Source organism: Camellia sinensis, chromosome 14 (genome assembly GCF_055761805.1).
Source record: "Camellia sinensis isolate YWXY chromosome 14, ASM5576180v1, whole genome shotgun sequence".
NCBI lineage: Eukaryota > Viridiplantae > Streptophyta > Magnoliopsida > Ericales > Theaceae > Camellia > Camellia sinensis.
The window spans coordinates 133,924,257-133,949,012 of NC_138974.1; the positions used below are offsets into that span (position 1 = coordinate 133,924,257).

Here is a 24,756-nt window from a genome sequence, read left to right on the forward strand (position 1 = left end):
TTTGGTTATGATTTTTTTTAGTTATGACTCAAAAAATATAAAATTATGTTATATTTTTTGTAGTTATAAGATGTATATGGTATATACCATTTAAAAAGTGTATACCATAATTTTTTTCTAATTAAAATTATAAATTTTACTTTTATAAATCTATAACAGTAATTTTTTTGCAAAAAAAAAAAAAAATAAAGATAAAATAATAATAATAATAATAATAATAATAACTAGCCTACCACGCAAGACCAGACAAAAAAGTTGAAGAAAGGAATTGGTAACTCAACGAAAGTTCGGCTCTCTCTCCCTCCCTACTTTGTAAGGTAAGGTGGAGTAAAGAATATATAAAATTTGCAATTTGATTTAGCCTCCGTTTGAGAAATAGGTTGGATTTTTAATTTTTTGATTTTTTGATTATTTTAATCTGGATTATTTTAGCTTGATTTGGGAAAGATTTTTTAGCTTTTTAATTTTTTTAACTTTTTTTTGAGAGATGATTGTAATAATTATGGGTTAGATTTGATGTTTTGTTTTTTGTGGCTAAAATAGCTTATTTTATTTTTTGTGGCTATTTTAGTCAAAAAAGCTTGACTTTTTTCTTCCTAAACAGAGCCTTAGTCTGGTCAAATTTGATAGATTTGGATTAATTTTTTAAATTCGTGGTTCAGTTTTGAATTAAAAAATTAAAAGTTTATAGTCTACAGATCGGTTCTGAATTGAACCCCACGATTCCGGATTAAAATCGATCCGGACCGTATGCAAATAGTATATATTTTTATTATATACCCTCCCGCATAGTATTTTTTTTTTATTTCATACAAAATCTAAACTCAAACTTAAACCCGTATAGTATCTTCTTTTATTACTTTTGTTTGTTAGTTTTTAGTTTTAATTTGTAATAGTCTAAATATTTATGGTAGAACTAATTTTCTTATAGCTGTTTAAATTTTAGAACAGTACCTATTATGAAAAAAATATTACTCTTGTGAAACTAATATGGTGTTATGTTTATATTTTTATGAAATTAAAGTATTATATATATATTTTTTATTATTTAATTATGTGAATCTGTAGTCTTAAATCTATCTAATTTATGTTCAAATAGATTGATTTGGATTGATTCCACAATCTAAATGGAATGGGTTAGATTCTAAATTTTCAAGAACGGTGATAACAAATTGATTCTAAATTTTGTTCTAATTCGATCCAACATGAACCATACTCACCCCTATTACCCTACCCTACCTTACCCACCCCTGTTGTCACCAACACCGCAACACACACACTCTCTCTCTCTCTCTCTCTCTCTCTCTCTTCTTCTTCTGCCTACAAAAACCCCCGTCTCTCTCTTTCCCCTTCAAAGAACAACAAGCTTCTACTTCAACAGTTACTTACTTTTTACCATTCTTTGTCGGCGCTTCTATAAATTCTTCCCACAATTACTTGTCTACTCACTCGTATCATTACTATTAAAGAGAAAAAAACAAAAAAATGTGTGGCGGCGCAATCCTCGAGGGTCTCTTTCCTCGCAACGGCAACCGCGGCGTCTCCGCCTTGGACCGCTGGCCTAACTCCCCCTTCACCACCAAATTCAACACCTTCCCTTCCGACCTCAATTCCATCTCCCCACAAGTTCCACAACTCATTTCCAAACGACCCGGTAATCCCCTTTCTCGATCTTCACTGCGTATGTTTGTGTTTTTAATTTTTGTTTCTGATTGAGGAGTTTCTTCGAACAGGTGAGGAGCAACTCGAAAAGCCTGTCAAGAGGCAGCGGAAGAACCTCTACAGGGGAATCAGGCAGCGTCCGTGGGGAAAATGGGCAGCTGAGATCCGAGATCCTAGAAAAGGTGTGAGGGTTTGGCTTGGCACCTTCAACACCCCCGAAGAAGCTGCAAGAGCCTACGACAAGGCAGCTCGCAAAATCAGAGGAAAGAAAGCCATAGTCAACTTCCCCAACGAAGACGACAATTACATTCCACCAACCACTAAGCGTAATCCCAATCCTCCTCCGCATCAAACCCACAGGGGGTTTGGTGATGATTTGAACCAGTTCGGGACATACAACTGTAATGGGTTCTACGGCGAAGAAATTTATGCGTCTGGTTCAGAAAGTGCTTACGAGTCGGTGGGCTCGGGTGAGGTGAAAGTGAAGGAAGAGGAAGAGGAAGAGAAGAAAGAGTTAAGAGAAAAAAGCAAAGAATCGGCGTTGATCGAAGTGGCGGAGGCAGAGGAGGAACAGAACCAAGCGCAGAAACTCTCGGAGGAGCTGATGGTCTTCGAGTCCTACATGAAATTCTACCAAATTCCTTACCTCGACGGCCAGTCAGCCGCTGCTCCGCCCATTCCCGCCCATGAGAGCGTCGGCGGCGGTGACGCCGCCGTGGAACTCTGGAGCTTCGATGACGTTGATCTTGACGTCGCCTGAAAATTTCCCTTTCTTTTTTCTTTTCTTTCTTGTTTCTTTTTCTTTTTAGATTTATATGTTTTGTGTTGTCTGTAAATTTGGGTAAATTAAATGGTTTTGTGGCCAGTCTAGGAATTATTCGTAAATTGTCTTTGACAAACCAAATTCCCAAAATAAATTGTTATTTTCATTTTTTGATTTATTCACGTGTTCTTGTTGATTGTTAAGATTTTGTTTATTCTTCTTGTTGATTAGAGTCAAGTAGTTGGAGAAGTTTCATGGAATGGTGTAAATTTATGCTCATATTATGATATGAAAAAAATCAAAAAACCAAATAATAATTGCTTGTTTCCAATTTTTAAAAAGCACTTTTCAGAAAATTTTACTTTTCTTTCGTGTTTTTTTATTTTTATTGAATTTTTTTAATATTTTAAGTAATTTTTTTACTTTTTAGACACACCTAACATAAATACATCTAAAAAATAAAAAAATTGTAATTTTTTTTAAAAATTCACTAAATACCAAAAATATAAAAAAAAAATATAAGAATTCAATACATTTTTTATATTTTTATATATTTATTAATTTTTTAAAATATTTTTTCACAAATTTTTTACTTTTTAAATACATCTAAGTAAAGTGCATCTAAAAAAGTAAAAAAAATATTTAAAATTAAAAAAATATTCACTAAAAACGAAAAAACACGAAAACTAAAAAAATTAATTCAAAAAATTCAAACCAAACGCATTGAATATTTTTTTACTCTTGAGCACTTTTTTTACTGTTTAAATGAAGGGAAAGATAAATACATATATATTGTACTTTTTTCTTTTTAAATACCTATTGAAATTCATAATTAAATTTAGTTTAAAAATTTGTAAAAGTAAAAAAAAAAAAATGTTTATCGAACCCAATATATATATATATATATAGGGCCTGGTTTTGGTCTAGTCCACCATCAGATTGGACCGTGCTGTTGGGTTCGTGGGGGCCCACCGCGGGTCTCGTTTTGAAAATCTGAACCGTCAATGTGTAGAACTCGTCGAGTACTATATGCCTATGAAAAATCACGTTGATCGGATATCGATAGCTATGTGATCAAAACAGTTTTTTTTATCAACTGTTAATTTATTCACCGTCCATTTTTTTATACAAAACTGATTTGATCACACAGCGATCGATATCCGATCAATGTGATTTTTCATAAGCGTATAGTGTTCGACGAGTTCTACACATTACACGGTTCAGATTTTCAAAATGGGACCCGTGGTGGACCCCCACACCTTTTGAATGCCAAACCAATCTTTATATGGCCATGGCTAAATGGTCTTAACAAATTTCATTATGGAAACTGTTATTTTTTAGTTTGTTTGGTAGAAGTCAATTTTTTTTTATTATTATTTATTTTAAATATTGTCTTTAATGATTATATATATATATATATATATATATATATGTCAACAATATTTATTTTTAAGAAAATTAGTAAAATATCTCTCTTCACCTTTGTATAATAAGAGAGATTCAAGATATTTTTTTTATTGGCTAAAGTCACACAATAAAAGTTCTCTGTAACCATACGAGAGAAAGAAGAAGTTGATTGTGAGTTGGAACAAAGTCTGAACTGAATGTTAGACTAGTGCAATTTGTCTGTTTATCATGAGAGGTTCATGTTTGCAAGTTCTGGTTTCCAATTTTAAAGTTATACTTATTTACTGTTAATGGTGTGGTCTCCATGTGCTCCTGAAATTAGTTGCCTCGTAACCGTTTCCAACATGCCGCGGACACGCCGCCAAATGGCATGTCTATCTATTAATTATTTTTTCTATTTTTTAAAATTTGGATCAATAGCTCAGAACTAAAATTAATGCGATAACCAGATGTTTTATGTTTAAATTGTTGGTTACAGATTTATCTAGCAAATGTTATTAATGTATTCTGTGGTGCTTTGTTGTAGACAATGTGTCGCATGATGTGCAATTGTTTATTTGCAGTATATACAAAGCTGTACTTAAATCTAAAGGTTCAATAAACGAAGTCAACCAAATTGCGCAGGTGTTCTATGATATAATCCTTGGAAACGATTTGTTGTAAAATTTGCATTTCCATTTTCTTCATGACATACTTTCATTTATTTGGATTAACAGCTTCGGATCATTATAAAACCAAAGCCTTGCATTGGAGTTAGGCCTTTGTGATGTGCAATGCACAACAGGTAGATCCTTAAACATGGCCAACTAATTGGCCGCTGTTTTCCTCCAAGGACACATGTATTATGGTATACAACATAGCTTTCTTTCATAAATGTGCCTTTTGCAGGTCTGTTACCATGTTCTTGGGCTAGTACATGGAATTGGGACCCCTATTCCTCGATTTGTGCGTGTCATGCTCTTCCTATTTTTTTTTTTTTTTATTCCTGTTTAGCTTTGTTTTGTTAGTTGTTGATTATTGATTCTCTAGGCATATTTTTGTAATAGATGAAAGATTATGTTGCAACTCCAAAACCTAACCGTTATCAGAGTCTTCATACAACCGTAATTCCATTTCTTTATGAGAGCATGTTTCGGCTTGAAGTACAGGTCAGGCTTTGAATCTTTGTTCTTTTCCAATTCCTCTCATTTGACTGCTGCCTTAAATGAAGTCTTTATTATTTGTCACAGTATGCATTCAGTGATTACATTTTTGGTACGATGAAATATTTAATTTGGGTTACTTCCCTTGTATGTTTTGCGTTTGTTTATGGTGACACTCGACAGATTAGAACTGAAGAGATGGACCTGATAGCTGACACAGGCATTGCCACGCATTATTGTGGCAAAGGTTTTGTTACTGGTTTAGTAGGACATGCAATGCTTAATGATAGAAGTTCAAGAGGGAAACCAGTCTCTCTCAATAATGCTAACATTACCCTCAGGGTAATTTACCTTATCCATGCACAAAGTGAATAGTCTTCCTTCAATGAATTTTGTGATAAAACTCCTGCAAATACCCTGACTTTATGGTAGAAGCTCCTTCTTCCCTCCAGATTGGTTGGCTCAATGCAATTAACAAATGGCAAGAGGAATTTGTTGGAAACATGAGTTCTAGAGAATTTGTAGACACTATCACCAGAGATCTTTTAGGTGGTCGTGTCTTCATATTTACGCCAAAGGGAGAGGTAAGAGGATGGATTGCTTCACATACAAGAAAATTATGCTGCTGCAGCTGCTGCCTGATGTTATATCTCTTTCATATTGCACACATTAAGAATCTACCCAAGGGGACAACTGTCATTGATTATGCTTATATGATACACACTGAAATTGGTAACAAAATGGTGGCTGCAAAGGTATTCCTCTTACCTTTTAACTGTGTTGTGCTGCTTTTGATGAGTTCACATCTCACTTTAGGATTTTTATCTGTTTGCAGGTTAATGGCAATCTTGTTTCTCCCTCGCGCATACTTGCAAATGCTGAAGTTGTGGAGGTAATAACCTATAAGGTGAGTTTACATCAGTCTTTCCTTTTTTGCCTTTCTGTTGAATCGATATTTTGGCTCCTCTCTTCTTCCTATTCAAAAAAACTCACTTGGTTTCTTTATGTGGTTCTTCACAATCTGTTTTTCTTGTTCTTTTCTCCAAATTTGTTGATGTAATATGCTTGTTTAATTTTGTATCCAAACAATCACTTGTGCTTATTTAATTCTAGTTATGTTTTGGGTTGGGTTTTGTTAATTAGAGTTAATGTATGTGGAGGAAATTTGTCCAGATGTTTTATGGGTATTTGGGTTGATATAATTTCATATAAAAAGCTTGTAAAGGAAGCTAAAAAGGCAATAGAAAAATCTAAAAAAGGGGCTATTCAACTGAGACCCCTCTTCTCCCCTATTTTACTCTTCTTCTTCTCTATTTTCTGCAGAAAAAAAAAATCAAATCTAATTTTGTGTGTTTCAGATTGATTTCTTTGTAGTTTAAATAAACACTTGCTTCTAAAACACCCAACGTAAAGTGGTATCAGAGCCTAGTTCGAAGTGGAAGCTTGGATTTGAAAAAGAGGGCTGAAAATAGAAGGTGTGTGAAGAAGAAAAGTGGGTTTTGTAGAAAATCTCCATGGCTAACTCAAGCAACCAAAGTATAGGTATCCAGCAACCATCTATGCCCATTTTTGCTGGAGAAAATTATGATTATTAGCGTGTGAGGATGAAGACCTTTTCAGTCCCAAGGTTTATGGAACTTGGTACAAAATGGGTATGATGAATCCGATTCAACAACTACATTAACTTCAGCACAAGAGCAGCAGCTAGAGGAAACTAGAAAAAAGGATGCTAAAGCAATCTTCTTCATCCAACAAGCACTCTCTGATGAATTGTTTCCAAGACTCATTGAAGCCAAGAAATCAAAGGAAGCATGGGACATTTTACAACAAGAATTTCAAGGAGACAAAAAGGTAAGAATCATCAAACTCCAGACTCTTAGAAGGGAGTAAGAATATTTGAAGATGAAAGAATTTGAAACTTTAACTGATTATTTCTCTAAATTGATGGAGATTAATCAAATGCAACCATAAGGTGAAAGAGTTGAAGAAAAGAGAATTGTTGAGAAAATTCTGGTTAGTTTACTAGAAAAATATGACACAATGGTGGGAACAATTGAAGAAACAAAGGATATCTCTGAAATGAGTGTCCAAGAATTGATGGATTCTTTAAAAGCTCATGAACAAAGGTTGTTAAAACAATCAGAGAAGCCTTTGGAGAGTGCATTCCAATCAAAAGTTAATTTGAATTCTAAAAGTCATGGAGAATCATCAAGTAATGAACAAACAAGAGGGGAATCATCAAGAGATGGTAGACAAGGAAGAGAAAGAGGTAGATGAAGAAATTCATCAAGGGGAAAAGGTAGAAACAACATTCATAGAAGTTCAAGTGTGGAAGAAAATACAAGAAAGTACAGAATTTGTGAAAGGGGAAATCATCTAGAGAAGGACTGTTGGTTCCGAGGGAAGCCACAATGTTATAAATGCAAGCATTTTGGTCACCTCCAAAAGGATTGCAAAGTCAAGAGCAATCAACAAGCTATTTTTTTCAGAGGAGAAAGATGGAGAAAGAAACTTATTTTATGCTTGTCAAGCAGCTTCAAAACACAAAAATGATGTTTGGTACCTTGATAGTGGGTGTAGCAATCATATGACAAGTGATAAGTCTATTTTCTTGGATATGGACACTTCAATTTGCTCTCAAGTTAAAATGGGAAATGGAGTGTTAGTAAATACAACGGGAAAAGGAACCATAAGAGTTGAAACAAAGAAAGGGAAGTAAGTTTATTCATGATGTGTTGCTTGTTTCAGACTTGGAGCAAAATCTGCTAAGTGTTAGACAACTTGTGGAACATGGATATGCAGTCCATTTTGAAGCTAATAGTTGCACCATTCATGACAGAAATATAAAACAAGTGGTGGCAAAAATTCAAATGGAGAAAAATCGAAGCTTCCCACTCACATTCAATTATGCTAGAAATGTTGCTTTGAAAGTTCATACGAGTGATGAGTCATGGTTGTGGCATAGAAGACTTGGGCATTTAAATTTTCATAGTCTCAAAGTGCTTCACCAAAAGAATATGGTCCAAGGACTTCCAAGTATTGAGGAAATACACGATGTTTGTGAGGGGCGTGCACTTGGAAAGCATCATTGGCAAACTTTTCCTAAAGGAGTTGCTTGGAGAGCCAAAAAAATATTAGAGTTAGTTCATACAGATGTTTGTGGGCCTATAAGAACTCCTTCCCATGCCCAAAACAAGTACTTAATTCTTTTTATTGATGATTATACAAGGATGACATGGGTGTATTTCATGAGGGAAAGATTAGAAGTGTTCACTATTTTCAAGAGGTTCAAGAGCATGGTGGAAAAGCAAAGTGGGCACTACATAAAGACTTTGAGAAGCGATAATGGAAAAGAATACAACTCTAAGGAGTTTGACAAATTTTGTGAAAATGAAGGTGTAGCCAAGCAACTAACAATGGGTTATATTCCATAACAAAATGGAGTATCCGAAAGAAAGAATCAAACGGTGATGGAAATGGCCAAATCTATGATGTATGAAAAAGGGCTATCAAAGAGCTTTTGAGTTGAAGTTGTTTACACAGCAGTGTACTTGATAAATAGGTGTCCTACCAAAGTCGTTTGGAACGAAACTTCCATAGAAGCTTGGAGTAGGAGAAAGCCATCAGTAAACATCTCAAAGTATTTGGATGTGTTTGCTATGCTCAAATTCCAAAGGAAAGAATAAGCAAATTAGATGAAACAAGTGAGAAATATATCTTTGTGGGATATAACAACAAATCCAAGGGTTATTGATTGTATAGCTTGAAGAAAAATCAGATAATAATTAGCCGGGATGTATTATTTGATGAGAATGCTTCATGGAATTGGGAAGAAGGTAAAACTGAGAAGCAATCTGTCCTAGTTGATGAGGAGCAAGAAAATTCAACACATGAAGATGAAAATAATGAAGATTCACATCAATCCTCACCAAGGGTAAGTCCATCATCATTTTCCAGCTCTTCTCGAAGTTCAAGCTCAAATTCTAATTCATCCTCACTTAGCTCTGTAGGAGAGGGTCCAAGAAAGGAGTTGGAAAATTCGAAGATCTTCGAAGATCCTTGAAGAATAACTTCGAATTCTCTAGAATATAATGAGAGGCTTAGATTCTTCAATAATCTAAACTTAGGAACATAACAACAAAGGAGATGATGGAGATAAGAGATTGGGTGAAGAAGAAGGCAAAATGGCTAGAGAATAGAATAATGGCAAGGCTCTCCCATTGATCTCCCACTTTCACTCTCAAGGTTGATAATGGAGAAGGGAAATTAGTTCTTTCCCAAGAGTTAAAAATCTCCAAAATCCATCCCTTGTAAAGCTATGGGTGGGTGCTATTTATAGGCACCTCATAATGTAGGATGGAGCCCATGTGCAAGGCACATGAGGAATATTCTCTCTAACCACCTTGTCCGAGGAGGTGACCTCTCCGAGGAGGTGACTTCTTCGAGGATGAGAAAACCCCGAAGAGGAGATCAACCCCTCGGCGAACCCTTCTTCTTAGCCACACCTAACCAATGATCCCCAATCATCCCAAAAGGTCAGGGGTAGTCCCAGAGGACGTCCTGCCGCAAAAATATTGCCGAGTCTCATGGACCCCCCGGGGTCGTGCAATCTCAACCCGGGTATAGGCTAGTTTAACCGAAGAGTGAATTTGTCTCCACTCACCGTCCTCGGGATCGGGTCCTTTGTTCGAACTCCATTACGCCCATGGTTCTGGTGCGTAGATCCCGGAAAGCTCCGAGCCCGCAAGTGTTCTGGGACTCATTAACGGAGCGACTTCTAGATTGCGTCTGAATCCGTTCGAAGCCAAGTATTTCGGACCTCTAGGTTCGTGGATCCGAACCCTTTCGAGTCCGAGTGCCTCGGATCTCTAGGCTTGCTTAATACCCTTTCGAGTCCGGGCCCGAGTAAGTCTCTAGGTTCGTGGATCCGAACCCTTTCGAGTCCGGGCTTGAGTAAGTCTCTAGGTTCGTGGATTCGAACCCTTTCGAGGCTTAGAGCCATTCAGCCCGTTTGACGGCGATAAATCCAAGCCCACCAATCTTGGACTTGCGATAAATTCGGGCCCACTAATCTTGGGCTATTGGGCCTAAATAATTTAGTGGGCTTAAATTAGCTCCTCTTACATTTGCCCCTTGCGTGTATGAGAAATTGTAATTTTCTCGGACATGCATAATTTCACCTTATCAGCCATGCTTCACATTATGTCTTCGAGAATATTTGGCCTTGATAAAATCTATGGATAAAAACTGAGGACTCACTGTAAATTACGGATAAAATTGACAACTAATAAAAAAAAAAAATAACTTCTCTTTTTTTTTTTTTTCTTTTTCTTTTTTTTTTTTGTAGACTTTTTTTTTTTTTTTTTTTATTTTTTTACAACAACAACTTAGAATATTGATAATTACATTTTCACTTCTCCAAGTATTTCTCCAAGTAAAAGAAATAAGAATTAAGAAATCAATTTTTTTTTTTTTTAACAAGATAAAGCCACACTTTTTTTTTTTAAATACAGCAGGATCACTTTTTTTTTTCAAGTCAAAGGTAATAAAAGCAAAGCACTCACCTATTTTTTATTAAAAAAAAAAGGTAAGGCTCAAACATTTTTTCATGGCTTAGAAGTGAATACGGCAGCCTCTTTTATATATACATATATATATATTCAAAATATTTGATAGAATATTCCATGCATCAAACCTTTTTGTTTTTTATTTAAAGAAAGAGATAACAACCCTAATTCATAGCTCAACTTTTTTATTGTTGCCCACAGCCGTTTTGCCTTTCTCTCTCTACAGAGGCCAACCCGGGCTTTTCTTTTTCTTTTAGAAGGCTCTGTTTGTTCAACACCAGAAGCCACTGCCATATTCTCCTTCTTCAATAAACTAGGGGCTGCTGCAATACCAGAGGCCAACATCCTACCAGAGCTTCTTCATGTTTTTGCAACTCATTGAAGACCACTGCCGCTGGCCTCCTCCTTTAACATTCTTTAATCGGAGCAACAACTCAGTGCTCTTCTCTTTCTGGTTATGCTTTTCTCTCTTTGAAGTATTAACGAATCAACTCTTATTATTTTCCAGGTTGCCCACTGTCGCGGATCCGATTGTTGCCGATGCCACTATCCGAGCTACTGTTAGCACATTCCGACACTAGCTCTACTCCACCCTCAGTATTTCACTCCAATCCAGCATCAATTTGTCAGAGCTCCGGACTCACCAGAGCTTAATCTTGCTTCCACAGTCGCCGAAGATCCAACCACTGTCACGGTAGGCCAGCACCAGCTCATCACGGCTGCTCCCTCCTCGTGTTGCTAGCATCCTGTCGCATCTCTACCTACTGTGCATTTGAAGTAATAAAGAATCAGCTTCCAAGTGGTGTCTTATATCAGTTTGCCCCATTTGATATACCTGCTGCCATGGATGCTTTTCTTGGTCATTGGAAGCCAAATGAGATCATGCTAATGGAAAGTGAACTTTGGCCAAATTTGATTATGTGTGCCTCCAAAAATGGTATTGCATTGGCATTGTTAAATGCTCGGATGTCTCAGCTCTAACTGCAACTGACCAGTGATGACCACGCTGCCCACTCAACGCAGCGTCGGTCTGTCGATTGCCCACTGAAATCCATCACTGTTAGCTATGACCCGCCAACGCCGACCACACCACCGATTCAACGTGGTGTTGGTCTGCCTAGTTGTTCCAGTGCTTTGCCTTCGTCTTCTGCTGTTCAACGCGAACCACACGTCGCCCACTCAACGCGATGTGCGGTTTTGCCTAACACCATCCAGCTTGTTATTCTCACAGCCCGACGCTATTTTTCGGAGTTTGAATCTCGATTTTTGCATACTCACTAGATTCGGCCGTGATTAATCAACGCGGACCATGTCGCCGACTCAACGCGGCGTCGGTTTGCCTATCTCCTTTCTCACCCACTGTTTCGTCCGTCATTCTCGACCTACGCCGCTTTTGGTCATGATTCTCTTCATTACTTCTATAAGTATGTGAGTAAGTATTTTGAAATTCTTCTATAAATTTGTGGGTAAGCATTTTTGAAACTTCTGACCTTGAGATAACCCCCACTCTTATTGAATCTTGATTTGCATGAGAAATGTAATCTTGAAATTTATATTTTTGGAGCTTGACCTTGTGTTGATAAATCTGACATAGATAGAGTATTAATGTGGCAAACGAAGGATTGGTGTTGCTACTGAAAATTTTGTTAGACGTGCTCGTCTTGAAATTTGTAGAGTAAATAAATGTTGTTGCAAAAGAAATCTGAGGAAATAAGTCCTTCATATCGTATATAAATCTTGTTATCGAATGATTGATTGTTGCGGCTCCAAGAATAGTAAAACCCGATATTGAGCTTTATATACTTGATGAATGAATTTTCGATATCCAAATTCGGTGAATGTTTCGCTTGGGAGAATAAATTGATGTAACAAAGCATAAGACCATATATTGTTATGTGTTGATCTTGTGGACACTTGAGGAAATAAAATGTTGGTGCCAAAATTTTGTGTGACCATTGTAGTTTTACGTCGGCTTGAGAGGAACCAGCCCGGAGAGACAAAAACTTGATTGTTGCATTTTCATGAACTTGCTCAGAGTAATAAAATTGTTGTAGCTTAAATAGATAATTATTATTTGTTGATGTTGCCCCATTCTGATAATGCCTGAATCATGATCTGAAATTGATATTGTTTGTCTCATTTGTGGGCTTTGCTATTTCAGGCAAATGAATTCTTGATTGAAATCCACGACCTCGGGGCCCTTGGAACCCGCACTAATGAGAGCAAGGGCTATTCCTCGGAGGTCCGAACAAAAGCAAGACTGTCCCTCGGGAGTCCGAAGGTAGCACACACCCTACTTTGGCAAGAAAGATTCCTCTGGAAGATAACCGAGTCTACCAAGCTTGCACCAACAGTAGTAAAGATTGTCTCTCAGAAGTTCGAGTGAAAACAAGGCTGTCCCCCAAAAGTCTGAGCAGAAACGAGGCTGTCCCTCGGAAGGCTCTCCCTCAGAAGTCCGAGCAGAAACAAGGCTGTCTCTCGGAAGTCCGAGTGGATGTGCACTTCTACTTCGGCAGCTAATGGAAGCAAAGGCTATCCCTCGGGAGTTCGAGTAAGAGTCCACTCTACTTTGAAAAGAAAGATCCTCGGAGCTCGTATTGATGAAATCAAGGGCTGTTTTTCGGACCCGCACTAATGAGAGCAAGAGTTATCCCTCGGAAGGCTCTCCCTCAGAAGTCCGAGCAGAAACAAGGCTGTCTCTCGGAAGTCCGAGTGGATGCACACTTCTACTTTGGCAACTAATGGAAGCAAAGGCTATTCCTCAAAGCTCGCACTGGCGGAAGCGAGATCTGTTCTTCGAAAGTCTGAGGCGGAGAACACACTCTACTTTAGCAAGAAAGATCCTCAAAGCTTACATTGATGGAAGCAATAGCTGCTCTTCGGAGGTCTGAGTGGGAGTATACTTCTACTACGTCAAGAAAGGTCTCTTCAGGTTAGTAGCCGAGTCTACTATTCCCCTTTCTTCTTCGAGGGGCAGTAAAAAATTGAAAACTGTTTCAAGCAACATAACACAATGAAGATATACAATGTAGAGAAAATAACTTCTAATGGAGATACATAATATAGAGGAAATAAATTTCTTCATAACATAAGAAAGATAGAACTTCTTGGACAATGTAGTAAATGCAAACTGTAAATGTCATAGATAGACTTCTTCCACGGAATGTTGAAATTTGCCCCTAGAGTTGCAAGATCATTTGGAAAACTTTCACCAGCTGCTCGGGTTGTGGCCATCATGCACCATCATAGCCATGTCTTTGGATCTTTCTGTACAGACTGATATCCACATCTCCGCAAGACTTTTCATGGATCTGTTGTAGTCGGAAGCTCGCTTCTTGTTGGCCAACACACCGGGCTAGGAATCCGGTACCTCCTCGGAAGTAAAGTTCACCTTGAATAATTGTGAATTGGGCAAGCTTGGCCATAGTCAGTTTTCTAACTTTGCTTCTGAGTTGTTCGAGGACTTCTCCTCTCCAGTCCTCCGGAAGGTCTTTGTCTTCGGGTATTATTGAAGGTTCCGTTCTCTTTTTGATAACAATTGTTGCCTCTTCCTCTGGAATGTCAACTCTTGCCCCTAATGTTGAGAGGGCATCTGAAAACTTGTTGTCGGAGCGAGGCACATGCTCTATTTCGACCTTCTGAAATTTGTCAAGAAGCCTTTGGACTGCTGTTCGATATGTGGCCAAGGCAGGTTCCTTTAAGACGAATTGTCCTGAAACTTGCTTCACTATCAGCTTTGAGTCCCTCCGGATCCGAATCTGATGTGCTAAGAAGTAATGTCTGAGCTTTTGGGTGGTAAATACCCAAGCTAAGCAATGTCTCTCTATCGGAGTATATTGGACTTCTGCTCCTCGAATCTTCTGGCTGATGTAATACACCGGGCGTTCTACTCTATCTACATCTTGGACCAATAATGCCCCTATGGACTTGGGGGTTGAAGTTAAGTACAACATTAGAGGCACCCCGGGCTGCGGGGCTATCATGGTCTGAGGCGAGGTCAAGGCTGCCTTGATTCTCTCGAAGGCCTTTTGGTGCTCCTGGTTCCACTCGAACTTGGCATCTCCTTTTAATAAAGAGCCGAAAGGTGCAGAGATCTCTGCCAGTGCTGGGATAAACCTCCGAATATAAGACACCTTCCCGAGGAACTTCTTTAACTCCTTCTGAGAATGTGGGGGAGGCATTGCTTTGATAGACTTAACCTTGTCTTCATCTGTCTCGATACCATGCCTATGTACAAGAAACCCGAGGAACTTCCCGGCCGTCACCCCGAAAGCACATTTGAGAGGATTCATCCTCAATTTGAATTTCTGGCACCTCTTGAATACCTTCTCAAGGTCTCGGAGATGGTCTTCTTCTTTCTTGGGTTTCACCACTAGATCATCGACATAATCTTCCACCTCATGATGGATCATGTCATGAAAGATTGCAGTCATAGCCCTTTGGTAAGTTGCACCGGCATTCTTGAGTCCGAAAGGCATGACTGTATGGAAGAAGTTTCCGAGAGGTGTTCTAAAAGCAGTCTTTTCTGCGTCCTCTTCAGCCATCTTAATCTGATTGTATCCACTGAATCCATCCATGAATGAGAACATCTGGTGTCCCGAGGTAGTGTCCACGAGGGTGTCGATGTGAGGAAGAGGGAATTCATCCTTCGGGCAAGATTTGTTCAAATCTCGAAAGTCTACACATACTCTGATTTGGCCATTCTTCTTCTTTACTGGCACGATGTTTGCTAACCACGTGGGGTACTGTATTGGCCGGATGAAACCAGCCTGTTGAAGTTTTTCAATCTCCTCCTTAATCTTCTCTTCGAGATCTGGATGATATTTTCGAGCAGCTTGCTTAATTGGCTTGGAGTTTGGAAACACATCAAGACAGTGGGAGACTAGGTCAGGATCTAGTCCGAGTATTTCCTTATATGACCAAGCAAACACATCTGAGTATCGGCTTATCAACTTTAACAACTGTTCCCGCTTCTCTGGGTTAAGGCTCGAACTTACGAATACCGGCCTCGGTGCATCTTGTCCATCACTCAGATCTATTTCAATAAGTTGTTCGGGCTGAGGCTTCGGCCCATCTTGCATACATTCTGGAGCCACTTCAGGCTTTATTACTATATCATTGTCAGGAGGCTCTTCTTTTGACTCGGAGTCGGTGACTGAAGAAACCGACTCCCCGCACCTTCATAAATAGTACACCATCTTGCCTCCTTCTCGAACTTTCATCACCTTCCGAGGAATAGGCGGACTTTCTGGTCTAGACATTGCCCGCTTACTCGACTCGGCCATTAGCTCCTTGTCATCTTTGATATCCTCCCAACGAGGAATTTTGACCACTCGAGGCTTAGAGGTGGTGGGAACTTCTTCGATAGCCAGTTCGGTGAAGTAAATGACATCAGAATAATGAGCTTCATGGATCTCGAAAGGCCTTTCTGTAGCCTGAATTGTCACCGTCTTCTTTCCCCATTTAGCCTTAACACACTGATGATAACTCGATGGTACAGCCCCATATCTATGCATCCAGGTCCTCCCTAGAATGATGTGATAATTTGCCTCAGAATCGATAATATGGAACTTGGTGGCCGAGCGAATCTCTCCAACGGCTAAATCAACTGTTACGCATCCGATAGTAACTCTCCTTTCTCCACCGAAGCCAGTGATGACTATCGGCTGCTTCACAATGCGTTCTTCAGAGATTCCGGCCTTTTCTAGAGTAGCGCGAGTCATAATGTTGATAGAGGCTCCACTATCTAGAAAGGCCCTTTTGAACTCAACCCCGTTAATAAAAGCAGTCACATAAAGCGGGCGGTTGTGAGAAAAAGGATACTTCCGATCAACCTCGGAGAAAGTAATGGCACTAGATTGCTCTTTTGCCTTCCTCGGGATAGATCCCTCAGTCGACATGCATTCCTCATGGTGTGCCTCGGCTATATTAATGATAGACTTGGTGATTTTTGTTCTTGCCTCCTTAGAAAGTCCAAGCTGGTCAAAGAACTGCTTGAACTTTACACAGTCTTGCAAGGTTTTGGCATAGTGATCCGGATCTTTTTCCATTCTTGGAGGCTCGTAGTTAACCATCTCCTCGGTCTCTTTAAAATAAGATGCCACATAAACATGGTGTCCTCCTCTTCCATAGTACTCTTCTCCTCCTTCTGGATCAAAGGGATCTTCGCCATGAGTCATAAATGTTCTGCCCTCTGGATCGAGAGCGCTTCCATAGTAAACTTGCTCACTCTCTGGCTCGAGGATGTCGTCCAGATAACAGTCATCGTCATTGAGATTGGCGATAGCCTCGATCATCGAGCCTTCATAAGCTATCATAGCAACATTCTTGCCCTTGTCTCGGTGTTGAGGATATGGTTGTTCTCGGATGTCTTGAGTCCCTCGCTTTTTGAACCTCAATTCGTCTGCCTCGACTTTATCTCTGAAGATTTTCCTGAGAGTCCAACACTTTTTTGTCGGATGTTTCAATGTACGATGGTAGACACAAAATTTAGGGCTCTCGCGGTCCTTTTTTGATGGCATTTCTTCGACATAAGGCAATTTTAGCTCTCCGTCGGCCACCCATTCCTTAACTAGAGCTTTCACTTCCTCGATTCCACATGGATAAGAAACATTCCCCTTTTCACCATTATATTGCTTTCTCTTCTAGCCTCTATGACCTCCTCCTTGTGAATTTCGGGTATCTAGGGCAGAGGCAGCAGCAACAATAGGTCCACGAGACGATTTGAAACTATTCTTGTAACTGGCCTTAAATTCGGACTCCTGAGCCTGAGGAATGCTAATGTTCCGAGCTGCTTCTATTAATGCCGAGAAGGTGGGTAGCTTGTGATTAACTAGAAACATTTTGTACCTGCTCAATGCCCCTTCTAAACAGATTTGAACCAAATAGCTCTCCTCAACTGCTTCATGACAATCTATGGCCTTGTCCTGAAACCTTTTGACGTAGTCAAGGATGTCTTCACTTTCTTGTTGCTTCTCTTTACACAATGTAAGTGTGGTCACCTTCTCCGCCACTTGAAAGAACTTGGAGTGGAATTTGTTAACCATTTCCTCCCAAATTCGGACAGAGTTTGGGGCCAAATTAACATACCAACTATATGCTCGGTCGGTGAGGGACTTAGAGAATTCTCTCAGTCGGAGGACGTGGTTTGAACCATGAATACCCAAAGTCTCGATAAATCGCACAACATGTTCTCGGGCATTTCCTTGTTTGCCGTCGAACTTGATGAACTTTGGCACTGTATACCTCTCAGGGTATGTATAGCTCAGCATCTCAATGGGGTAAGGCGGCTTGACGTCTGGATCAGGCAAAGAGGGTAAGGTCCTCTTGCCCCGTTCGAGATCGAACATGGCTTGCACATCGGCGAGAGTAAGAAACTGTTGAGGGAGAGAGTTTGATGGTGGTATTCCCAGGACTTGGCTTATGGACCCGAAGACTGAGCTAGGGGCGACTTGGTCATTCTGGTGCTGCGAATTCATCATTGGTGAGGACATTTGACGATATTGGCCATCAGCGCCTATAGACAAGCCAGTTGGTGATGGGATATTGAATTGAGGCCCGTAGAGTCCACCGCACGGCGCCGCTATACCGGGTTGTGCTTGCAGATTTGTTGTCGGCACCAAAGGAGGCCCGCTTGGTGTTTGGGTAACATTTACTGGTGGCGTAACAAGATTAGGTACGTGCAGAGCTCCCTTTTGCGCCATCATGCTCCTCATGTTTTCCTGGACACCAACAGTCGCCGGAGCGCGATTCATTACACCAGAAACTCCCCTAGTCACCATTGGATCTTGGCTTGGCATGCCATGGAGCCCGGGCATGGGCAAACTGCTGCCACCTGCTGTGGTTTGAGCATGTGTTACTGTGGCCGTGTTGCCATGAGCCATAGGCTGATTGGGGCCTACTTCTCCTTGGATTTGATTTTGCGCTTCGGCGGGAATAACTCCACCACCAGTTTGATTTCCGTTTGGCGCCGGTGCAAGGTTAGAACTCATCACCAACATGGTGTGAGTGAGATTCTGAAGAGTGGTAAGAATCTCTTGTTGAGTACTTTGAAGTCCTTGAATGGCTTCAAGCAAAAGTGGTTGATCTGGAGCCATGGTCCTGTTATCACCACCATTAGAGGATCCTTGTTGGTAAACTTCATCTTCTCCCGCCATCCTTGTTGGAGTTGTGTGGATTCCGGATCTCGTTGAGACCATTAACCAATCCGCCTCCCCAGCAGAGTCGCCAAAATGTAGGAGAGGGTTCAAGAAAGGAGTTGGAAAATTCGAAGATCTTCGAAGATCCTTGAAGAATAACTTCGAATTCTCTAGAATATAATGAGAGGCTTAGATTCTTCAATAATCTCAACTTAGGAACACAACAACAAAGGAGATGATGGAGATAAGAGATTGGGTGAAGAAGAAGGCAAAATGGCTAGAGAATAGAATAATGGCAAGGCTCTCCCATTGATCTCCCACTTTCACTCTCAAGGTTGATAATGGAGAAGGGAAATTAGTTCTTTCCCAAGAGTTAAAAATCTCCAAAATCCATCCCTTGTAAAGCTATGGGTGGGTGCTATTTATAAGCACCTCATGATGTAGGATGGAGCCCATGTGCAAGGCACATGGGGAATATTCTCTCTAACCACCTTGTCCGAGGAGGTGACCTCTCCGAGGAGGTGACTTCTCCGAGGATGAGAAAACCCCGAAGAGGAGATCAACCCCTCGGCGAACCCTTCTTCTTAGCCACACCTAACCAATGATCCCCAATCATCCCAAAAGGTCAGGGGTAGTCCCAGAGGACGTCCTGCCGCAAAAATATTGCCGAGTCTCATGGACCCCTCGGGGTCGTGCCATCTCGACCCGGGTATAGGCTAGTTTAACCGAAGAGTGAATTTGTCTCCACTCACCGTCCTCGGGATCGGGTCCTTTGTTCGAACTCCATTACGCCCATGGTTCTGGTGCGTAGATCCCGAAAAGCTCCGAGCCCGCAAGTGTTCTGGGACTCATTAACGGAGCGACTTCTAGATTGCGTCTGAATCCGTTCGAAGCCAAGTATTTCGGATCTCTAGGTTCGTGGATCCGAACCCTTTCGAGTCCGAGTGCCTCGGATCTCTAGGCTTGCTTAATACCCTTTCGAGTCCGGGCCCGAGTAAGTCTCTAGGTTCGTGGATCTGAACCCTTTCGAGTCCGGGCTTGAGTAAGTCTCTAGGTTCGTGGATCCGAACCCTTTCGAGGCTGAGAGCCATTTAGCCCGTTTGACGGCGATAAATCCAAGCCCACCAATCTTGGACTTGCGATAAATTCGGGCCCACTAATCTTGGGCTATTGGGCCTAAATAATTTAGTGGGCTTAAATTAGCTCCTCTTACAAGCTCAACTCCAAAAAAACTGAGGAGTTTGAGTGATATGTATGTTAAATGCATTTTTTGTGTAACGGAACCTGGAAGTTTTGAAGAAGCAGTTAAACAGGAAGCTTGGAAGAAAGCAATGAAAGAAGAACTTGAAGTCATTGAGAAGAACAACACACGGGAATTGGTTAAAAGACCACTAGACAAGGAAATCATTGGGGTGAAGTGGATTTATAAAGTAAAGTTGAATTCGGATGGTTCATTCCAAAGAAACAAGGCAAGGCTGGTCACAAAAGGGTACACACAACAGCTTGGAATCGATTTTCAAGAAAAATTTGCACCGGTTGCACAACTGGACACCATTCGAGCTCTCATTGCTTTAGTAGCACAAAAAGGTTGGTCATTGTATCAACTTGATGTTAAATCTACGTTTTTAAATAGAGAATTGAAAGAGGAAGTGTATGTTGAACAACCCCAAGGGTTTTTAATGAAAGAAGATGAAGACAAGGTGTATAAATTGAAGAAAGCATTGTATGGGCTAAAGCAAGCTCCAAGAGCATGGTATAGCCAAATTGATTTCTATTTCATCAACAAGGGTTTCAAGAAGAGCAAGAGTGAGCCAATCTTACATGTGAAAAATCAAGGTATATCAATTCTTATTATTGCCATGTATGTTGATGATTTGTTATTTCTCGGTAATGATGAGATAATGATTGAAGAATTTAGAAATGACATGATGAGAAGATATGAAATGAGTGACATGGGTTTGTTGAATGATTTTCTTGGAATTGAAATCTATCAAGTTGAAGATGGAGTATTTATTTCTCAAAAGAAATATGCTTAAAATATTTTAATGAAATTTGGCATGAGTGGTTGTAAGCCCATGGCCACACCACTAGTTGTGAATGAAAAACTTACAAAGGAAGATGGAGAGAAAAAAGTCGATGGGTCGTTGTATAGAAGCTTGGTTAGAAATTTGTTGTATCTTTCAGCTATAAGGCTGGATATAATGTATGCTGCAAGTTTGCTTTCTAGATTTATGAATAATCCCAGCCAAAATCATCTTAGTGCTACAAACAAGTTTTGAGATATATTTGAGGCACAACCAGCTATGGTATCAAGTATTGCAAAGATTTAACTGTGAAATTGTTTGGTTTTTGTGATAGTGATTGGGGTGGTTGCACTGATGATATGAAAAGCACCTCCAGGTATGCATTTTCGTTAGGTTCTGGAGTATTTTCTTGGGCATCAAAGAAGCAACAGAGTGTGGCACAATCATCTGCAGATGCTGAATATGTTTCAGTAGGTTTGGCAACTTCCCAAGCAATTTGGTTGAGGAGAATACTTGAAGATGTTTGCGAAAAGCAAAAAGATGGTACAAATTTTTTTTTGTGACAACAAATCAGCCATTGCCATGGCTAAGAATCCTATTTTTCACAGTCGCACTCGTCATATTGCAATTAATCATTTTATTTGGGAAGCAATTGAAGAAGGTGAAGTGCAGCTCAAATTTTGCAGGTCAGATGAACAAATTGCGAATATATTCACTAAAGCTCTTCCCAAAGAAAAGTTCCAACATTTCAGAGAGTTACTTGGAGTTATAGAGCAGCAAATTAGGGGGGAGCAATGTTGATGTAATGTACTTGTTTAATTTTGTATCCAAATAATGACTTATACTTATTTAATTCTAGTTATGGAGGAAATTAGAGTTAATGTATGTGAAGGAAATTTGTCCAGATGTTTTATTGGTATTTGGGTTGATATAATTTCATATAAAAAGCTTGTAAGGGAAGCTAAAAAGGCAATAGAAAAATCTGAAAAGGGGGCTGTTCAACTGAGACCCCTTTTCTCCCCTGTTTTGCTCTTCTTCTTCTTCTCTATTTTCTGCAGAAAAAAAATCAGATCTGATTTTGTATGTTTCAGATTGATTTCTTTGTAGTTTAAACACACACTTGCTTCCAAAACACCCAACAAAAGTTCTATAAAATATGGGGTTTTCAAATCCACATGTAAGATGAGAATGTAGAGATGCTATAATTCTTGATTTACTTGATATATTGTGCAAAATAACAAAGTTTAGATCACTTCGGAAAACCTTTCATAACTTTCAAACATCATGCACCCCTTATGAGTGGTAGGTCTAAACCGGAATTCTAAACCTATTTCTAAGATTAAAGCAATTTGACATCCTGATTATTTTTTTATTTTTTTATTTTTTGATAAATAATTTGAGATACTGATTATCATGAGCATTGGCAGGTAGTGTGATATATTTGCCTTGTCACGGTTGTTTGTTGCTGTTGAGCTATTAGTCCACCATCCATATATTGTGTTCTCTTGAGTAATTTGCAGTTATACGATTGTTTACTGGTTTGTCCACTGTTTTACCTGGTTAATTTCCAGGCACTCTCAAACAAATCAGCATTCCAGAGACATAAGCAGTGGTTGCAACATGCAAAAACACGCAGTGCCAAACACAAAATTATGAAAGTGGGTTTTTCTGTGGTCTAGAATTTTGGATGGTGCTTTAGATATCCTTTGTCTCTGCTCTATTAATCCAAGGTTCATGTTGTGTTCAGTGTTTGAGAGAGCAACTGAGACAGTCAATGAAGAGGATAGTGAAGCAGAAGAGCACTCAGATTATTCTAAAGGAAACAAATACACCTGGGAGAATATCCTCAAGAATGTTATGGAAATGTCATCTTCAAAGATAAATGGCAAAGATATTTTCCAACTCCAACATGGTAGCATCCAGGTCCCCAAGGTCAATGGGAAACATAACAAGAATATGCAGGATATGGATTTGAAGGCCAAAGGAGAGATGTTATCGCAGGGAAATGGTGCTGCTAAGATGATACTCGCTAATATTCCCACATTCAAGGAAGTTTTGCCTGGTCTGCAGAGCTGGCATGCTGGCAAGGTTGCATCTTGGCACAACTTTGAAGGGCACTCTATCCAGTGGTTCTGTGTATTATGTATGGATTGAAGAGGTATTTCTTTTGACCCTTTTAATAACAATTTTTTTCTTAGTCGTCTAACATTTGGTACTAAACATCATTGCAGGTTTTTAGCAGTTACATAAAACTATCGCACAACACTCCTTATGCAGTAATCCATTTCATTCAGTTTTCTTTAATTCTATCTTCATTTTTATTTCTAGTTTTGTAATGCTCCATATTCTATATTTCTACTTAACCTAAACCCTTTAAATTCTAAAGTATCACTCCACAATTCTAGCTTAAAGTTTACAAACCATGTAATCTCCCTACATTGTCATTAATCCATTCAAATACTTCCATAATTGTCATTTATTATATAGATTTATCATATCTATCACTACTTCTCCCTACATGGCCATTATGATCCACTGCCTATTTAAGCACTATCGTTTACTAGATTATCACATTATGCCATTTTACATCTAGATAGCTGTGTGGATACACAGTAGTTTTATCTACTAATTGTAATCCAGATTCAAGTACATAAATGATATCACAGTAGTATTGGCCGACGTAGGTGTTACGATATGTGCTTGTGCGGTAAGTAGTTGAAATAGATAAATAAATAATTAAAAACAATGTGGCTGTACTTGTTTATTACTGCCACTGGGGAGCTTCTCCGTGCAGTGTCCATGACAAACCCTATTTTCTTGGCAGGCAGAGATGGATAGAGGAAGACGTATAGAAGTCATGTTATTTTCTTATGTCCACTCTGTTTTTTATTGGAAAGTTGTTGCCTTATCCTTCAGGTTAGTGCTTGTTCACGGTTGGATCTAATCTTTGGTGTTTTGGGATGGTCCGCGGGATGCAGCTGGCCTAGCTTGATTGAAAACCAACAGTTTCTCGAATGCTAATCATTTAGTGCATTTGGCAACTGAGTCAGTCAATAACCCTGCTAGTGGAGGCTTGGGTTGAAGTTTTGTTGTCTGAAAAATACATACATCTGGGCTTGAATTAGATTTTTAGCAACTAGTTCCATTAAGTTTCTCAACTATTTTGTTGGGAAACTAATGAAATAAATAAGCAGCCCAATTTGAGCAAGTCTCTGGAGTGAGGGAGGGGATTGTATACAGAGAGATGAGCAAAGAGTGAAGTATACATGTAAAGATACTTGCAAGAAGATAAGATTAAAGCATTTTTATCCAAAAGAGGTTTACATACTTATCAGCATGTACGATCTTTCTGTCTTTTTTCTTTGGATAAATTACATCAACCTCAGTTACATTTTGAAGAAATGGCATTGGGCCTCACAAATTTTGTCATAATTACACTAGAACCATAAAGTTTTTAATTCATGTAAGGTTAGCAATTTTTTCATCCGTAGATAGATTAATGATGTTATCTCATTTTACACTAGAATATATATTTTACTCTTATTTATTCATGTCTACGTACTATTTGCATTAGTTCTACGCAATTTAGTATTACTAAAAGGGAAGTAGGTGTAATTATGTCAAACTTCTTGGCTTGTAAGGGCTCATTTGAGAATTGGTTGTTTTAGTTGGTTTTTTAATTTTTTACGAAAATATATGCAGAAGAGTAAATAGAGTGATGTGATAATTTATATTGACTTTTTGACTATTTTAACCTATTGGCAAACAAGGCCTAAACCTCATGCGTGGCCATTGTAATTTACCCTTTTTTTTCTTTATTCTAAATGAGAAGGCGAAAGTGGTGTTTCTTTGTAATGGGTTGAATAAAGAAACTAGGAAGCAATGGTGTAACCACAGGACATGCTTGTGCACCATGCCCAATATCAGGGCAACAAATATTTTCAATGGTAGTAAAAGGGCTAGAGAAAGTTCGGTGGTAGTTGTGCTTAAGTTTGTCAAGTAGGCAAGACTTGTGCTTAAATTTGTCAAGTAGGCCAGACTTTTCCTTCCCAA

General features: G+C 39.2%; 1 protein-coding gene and 1 pseudogene across 2 annotated transcripts; both read left to right on the forward strand.

Moving 5' to 3' along the window:
• Positions 1–1,197: 1,197 nt before the first annotated feature.
• LOC114271916 (ethylene-responsive transcription factor ERF071) lies at positions 1,198–2,603 on the forward strand. The gene is made up of 2 exons (XM_028213579.2): positions 1,198–1,654; positions 1,734–2,603. The coding sequence occupies exons 1-2, from the start codon at positions 1,486–1,488 to the stop codon at positions 2,420–2,422; spliced, it is 858 nt and encodes a 285-aa protein (XP_028069380.2). The 5' UTR covers positions 1,198–1,485; the 3' UTR covers positions 2,423–2,603.
• A 1,457-nt stretch (positions 2,604–4,060) lies between these two features.
• On the forward strand, positions 4,061–23,950 carry LOC114271887 (putative GTP diphosphokinase RSH1, chloroplastic; annotated as a pseudogene). Its single transcript, XR_014350315.1, has 14 exons — positions 4,061–4,067; positions 4,359–4,456; positions 4,549–4,616; positions 4,721–4,777; positions 4,879–4,980; positions 5,158–5,316; positions 5,427–5,558; positions 5,643–5,729; positions 5,810–5,881; positions 22,275–22,365; positions 22,451–22,867; positions 23,355–23,410; positions 23,528–23,584; positions 23,620–23,950. The product of XR_014350315.1 is annotated as a putative GTP diphosphokinase RSH1, chloroplastic (transcript).
• Positions 23,951–24,756: the final 806 nt, after the last annotated feature.